Source organism: Citrus clementina, unplaced genomic scaffold (genome assembly GCF_000493195.1).
Source record: "Citrus clementina cultivar Clemenules unplaced genomic scaffold, Citrus_clementina_v1.0 scaffold_9, whole genome shotgun sequence".
Lineage (NCBI taxonomy): Eukaryota > Viridiplantae > Streptophyta > Magnoliopsida > Sapindales > Rutaceae > Citrus > Citrus x clementina.
This window is the reverse complement of record NW_006261964.1, coordinates 5,284,623-5,290,432: the sequence shown is the minus strand read 5'-3', so window position 1 is coordinate 5,290,432 and position 5,810 is coordinate 5,284,623. Positions and strand designations below refer to the sequence as shown.

The 5,810-nt window shown below is 34.2% G+C and overlaps 1 protein-coding gene across 1 annotated transcript; it reads right to left on the bottom strand.

The window, feature by feature from the left end:
* Positions 1-285: 285 nt before the first annotated feature.
* Positions 286-3,177, bottom strand: LOC18033148 (CASP-like protein 5B3). The gene is made up of 3 exons (XM_006420128.2): positions 2,723-3,177; positions 778-910; positions 286-668 (listed from the first exon to the last, which is right to left on the bottom strand). Exons 1-3 carry the CDS (start codon positions 2,851-2,853, stop codon positions 474-476), a joined length of 459 nt encoding a protein of 152 aa, XP_006420191.1. The 5' UTR covers positions 2,854-3,177; the 3' UTR covers positions 286-473.
* Between the last annotated feature and the right edge of the window lie 2,633 nt (positions 3,178-5,810).

The following is a 5,810-nucleotide window of genomic DNA, read 5'->3' as shown; positions in this document are numbered from 1 at the left end:
TCTCGCATGATTTAAAGCATTATTTCAATCATATATTATATGATTTGTTGTTATATATACATATTTAAACATACTCTCATCCTATTGAAGACGAATTGCAAATTTCTTTCACATGAATCACATGCTAATGAAATGAAAAGATTTCCACTACGTTCTTCAATTTGCTAATGCTTAGCAGAAAAGCAATGGCCTCAGACACACAAACGGTCGACACTCTGGGTGCGAAATCATATGTTTGAAGATTTAGAAAAAGAATGTAATAAGTGTTTCATAACCATGCTTGGATTTTATTTGCATCCAACAGGTAGACAAGAGAACAAATACATACACTTCAAATGAGAAATGAAAGCAATCTTTGAGTATTGTTATCCTATAGTCTTGTTTTCTTTTCTATTGACACTATAGACAGATCAAAATTTCTTTAAGGCCAAAGGATTTTAATGAGAAATCCAACAGGCAGTGCATCGGAAGGTCTAACCCGAAGCTAATAGCCAAAGCATAATGAGAGATGATGTTGCAATAGTAAAACAGCAGCAAATAGCCAAGCCAACGGACGCTTGATATTTTTGACATTCGTTATCTACACTGCAATGTCCCAAATCATAAAAGTATAGCGTCGTGATGCCAGCTGATGCAGAAGCAGCAGCTAGAGATAATGTGGCTGTCACCTGCAACAATTTAATATAGGATTTGGCTTTTGAACAAACATAAAGACACAAAACTACTTTGGATTTCATATGGCAGCCTGGAGATGCTAATAGAGTTATAGAAGCTGACCCAGTCTCCAACAACAAAGAGGCTGATCAGAACAGGACTATGGAGAACCTTCTTTTGCACTATGGCATATGCATCTATTAAGGCAAGTCCAAAGCTCCAGATAACTTGCAAGCCCATAGCAGCAATTAGGTAGCTGCAGAAGGCACAAGGTGCTCAGCATAAACTTTGTAGCAGGCAAGGTTAGAAGTTCACACACAAGATTTACAGAGCTATAAAAAATGTTAAATTAGTTATCCTGAAGAGCATCATCTCTGTGTTTAAAGTACCTCCCCTAAATATGTATTGATACCAACATCGAGTCCATAAAACAATGGTCCAACTTAACCAAGAAGCTCGAATGCCTATAATTTTCAATTTTCCTATTTTCCAGCTGATGATAAGTTTATAAACACATGGCAAAGAAAATGTTTTAAAAAAAAAAGGAAGCAGAGGTAACAACAGTAACTACAAAAGATACAACTGGAAGCACCGGAAGCACAAGATAGAGCACCACAACAAGACCTAGATATTGGGCCACTAAAAATCAGGATAAGGTACTCTAAGTGCTCCATGAAACATCATCCAATAGACGTCCAATAAGAGTCACCTAGATGATGTGAAGTCACAAATTAAAAAGCCCTTTTATATGGATCAACTCAGCCCAGCAAAGTTTCAACCACATAAATTGGATGCTTTCAAATCCTAGCATTCTAATTAATTGTACCTTCCACAATTTACATTTAACACAGAGATCACTATCAGATGGCTCAAACCTCATGCTCAAAGCTCCAGACAGTACCACCTAGGATCATCACAATATATGCTGAGTTGTATGATCATCTAATAAACTCAAAAACTGTAACAAGAATGACAATGCTCTCATAATTACAATCTACGATGCCTAAAATAGTCTCTCAGGACTGGAAATTTCATTTAACACAGACGCCGCCAGTATGTTCACAAGAGAATACCTTGCTTACTGCAAACTCTGCCATACTCGAGTCACTAGAAAGTTTGCATAATAAGAGGCTTAGGTATATTTCTTTTTGATACAGCACAAAACCTGAACGACAAAAATTCTAACTAACAAATTATAGCATAAATAGATTCCATGTTTCATTGCTCTGAGATAGAAACAGAATCAATACCAAAACGCATATTTATTTACCCAAAAGGCATTTCAGTTCTTGCACAGCACTATAAGCACAATGAACCAACCCATGGTTGATATTGACGCTGGGGGGCAAGTCTAGGATATCGAGGTATCCAACCAAAAAGGCTAGCCTTTTAGATGATATAACCCATCCTAAATGTAAAAACCTGAGTATCCTTTTATAGCCAATGTGGAACAACTTGACAAATGATAAGAATGCCAAATAATGTAAAACAGGACATTCTATCCTTTGTAATTGCAAATTAATGCTTGATTTAAATTCATCATCATAAAGGAAGCAAAAATGAAAAGATCTTTTTCTCATAATTAAATCGTACTCTTACTCCCTATGGCCATAAATCAAACGAAAGGAAAAATATATGGCTATACAACTGATTCAACCACTCAATGAAGGAGGCAAAGGTGAATGTGGAGAAGTTCTTTGATAGGAAAAAAGAAGCCCCCACATTTGCAAGCGAAGAAATAAAAAAAAAAATCTAAGAAATATTCAGCTCAATTCACACTAAACTGTACTCAATTTAGTAATGTTATAAATGGTTTACGGTCCATTTAAAAAGCTATATACAAGGTTCTATCTCAACGAGTATTATCAAACTAAATAGCATCAACATAAGCAAGTAATTAAATAATTATACCAACACATTGATCTTTCAGCTTCTCTTTTTCCAAGAAACAGAGCTCATTGCAAGACTATGGACATTGCAAATCAATAAAAATCAGCTAAATCCCAAAACCAATCTAATAAAAGAACATTGCCCATAAAAATGTAGAGCAAAGGCAAAAGAAAAATACCAGAAAGCTGTAAAATTGAAGAAAGAGTGGGTGGAAGCCATGGAAGCAATAGACCCAGCTGCAAAAATACACTGAGCAATCCTCAGAAATAACCCAGTTGCAGTCCCAGGCGTGCCTGCAAAGACCCTCATCTTTCACGTTTCAGTTAAAAAAAAAAAAAAAACTAATCTTTTCTTTGGTCAAGAAATTTGCCCATTTCCCATAATCTTCCAAATACCCAACAAATTATGACCAAAAATAAATGCAAATTAAATTAAGGAGGCCAAAAAAAGGTGCCCAGAAATTAAAAAATGAACAAACAACAGATGATGAGAAACTTTTGTCTATACAGGAAAGAAGATGAACGAATGGAACAAGAAAGCAAGCCAAAAAAAAAAAAAAAACAGCGCAAAATTGGAGATGCAGCGACCAAATCACTGATGTCAACAAAACTCGAACCCTCTCTCCGTCTCCACTCTCCACACTGCGAATTAAACGAACATGTTCCCACGCGCCTATTGGTACGTTTGTTGTTGCTTTGCCAGTTAACGTTACACGTGTGACCCTATAATTGGAGCGTCGAGTTTGAAGTCTTTTTCCATAGTGGATAAAGTTTTTCAACAGCAGAAATTGACGTCTCCATTTTTTTATGTATTATTTTTAAGTTTTTTTTTTTGGGAGTAATTTAATTGTTTATTTTGTTTTTATTTGAGGATGTTTGTTTGTTTGCTTGCTGGTAGAAAAAAAATAAAAAAATCAATGTTGAGATAATTTTTGTAACTACAATTGAAATGCATAGTGTGGCAAGTTTATATTAAAATTAAAGTTTAATAAAATAATTTTGCTTAAAAACGAGGTAAGAAAGTATTCGACCAACTCAGCTCTTCGTATAATTTAATGTATATATTTGAGTTAATAATTTAGTTAGGATATTGAATTGAATTAACCAACAAGTAGATTTCACAAATGATCGAAAAATTATAATAATTGTAATGAGTTGGCTCTGTTGACTTCTATCATTTTGCTTTGATTAAGTTCCGTTTTTTACGAATGAGTTTAAGCTTTGTTTACGTTAATATAATGGAAATAAAATAAGCATTGGATCTAGTTTAGACTATAAAATGTTTTTTTTTTAAAAAAAAAAACTAACCAAAGTTAAAAAGAAATGAACCGGTGCACCTAATCCATTTTTTATATCTGAAAACAAGGGTAGGTTATGAGATTTCATTTGGGAGATTTCATTTGGGTTAATCATTAATTCATGGCAAGCATCGGCTTGATTTGATGCCAAAAAACAGAAAGAAAACTGGTGCATGTTAGTTTTATAAATCAACTTGTAAAGAAGAAGGGTAAACGTATTGAATTCTTATAAAACATGCTAAGTTAAGTACTTAAGTTTTAAGTCAATATTACAAGGAAAGGAAACATGCTAAATTTTAATTAATGACTGAAATGAATGGCCGAGTGCCAGTGTTTGGCAACAAACAAGGGCTGCATTTTGCTGGTTAATATTGGCCAGCATAATGTAGCAAAAACCAGACCCGTTCCCCAGGTCTGGCTACAGCTTATTATTTTCTTTTAATTCTAGTTTTAATATTCTTATTTAGTTTAAATTATTTGTCTAAAATTAAAAAAAAAAATCTATCGGTGCTGATAATTGTCAACTGGCCACAAGCAATCATAAAAGTCCCTATCAAACTATTGGAATTCTCATCTTTGGCTATATGTAATGGTGCTAATATCATCAACAATAGAGTTTTCGTTCGCCATAGATCTACAATTAAAATTTTAAAATTGAAAACCTTGATTGTAGATATATGATAATAGATTTTATTTATTTATTTATTATTTTCTTTAAGTCTAAGGCTAAAAGGTGATAAAGTCTTTCTTCAAAAGAGTTCTTAGAATGAGAGTTGAAAAAGAGTTGTCATAACTCTGGTTTTTACTCCATTGTCGAGTGGGTTTTGATACTAAGAGTCTAGGTAGGTGAAAATTTTAAGAACGAGAGTTAAGAGGTTTTGAAAAGCGTTTAATAGGAGGGGCATTAAAAGCTTTATGGAGACAGAGGAGCTTATTAAGAAGTGCAGAGCGGTTGCTCTGGATGAGGAAGAGGAGGACAAAGTCTCCTTTGCTGGCAAAATGAAAGCAAAGGGTGCTGAAACTGTAAAGAGATGTTTGTTAGGAAAGCTACTTGAAATGCAAGTTATGCAACCCAAGAGGGGGGTGAATTGAGATTTTAAAACTTACGCTAAACAATTCGCACACAACAATTTAATCTATCGCCTTAATCAAATAAAAAACAATAAATTCAATAATGTGCAATAATAAAAGAGTAAGGGAAGAGAGAGCAAACACAAGTATTTTTACGTGGTTCGGCAATCCCCGTCTATGTCCACGTCTCCAAGCAAACCAAGCTTGATGATTTCACTATCCAAGCATTCCAAAGCTTCAAATGCTGACAATTGACTTCCAAGGTGTCAATGAACCTTTACAATAAAGAGATTATCTCCCCAATCTCTTCACCCCAAGTGTTTCTCACACTTGTACACTCACAAATTTGATGAGAAATGAAAATTACAATAAACAACTCTCTTTTAGAGTGTATATACAACTGATAGCTCAATGAAGATTTAATCTATGATGATTTTCGAATTTGAAGCTCAATATAAGTTGTGTGCACTTGTTTATGCTTGAAAAGATTACCAAAAATGAATTAGATTTGAGTTTATATAGTTTGAGCTCAAAAACTAGTCGTTATTCACTTTTTGGTGATAACCGGCTTACCGTTTATGGAATCCGGTTAGCCGCTTTTATGTTACCATTACAGCAAAAATTTGAATTTCAGAACATCCGGTATGCCGCTTATGAAATCCGAATAACCGTTTATGTTATAGAATTTTACTGCCCAAATCCAGTCTACCGTTTTTCAGGATCCGGATAGTCGCTTTCAATTCGGAGAGATTCTGCCCAAAATTCGCCTTACCGGTTTTTCAAATCCAGTTAGCCGCTTGCTATAGTGACTGCTACAGTAAACTATTTTCTAACATTACAATTTGACTCCAAAAAGTTATAAAACTATATTATGGTCTAAAAATGTTATGAAAGTTTC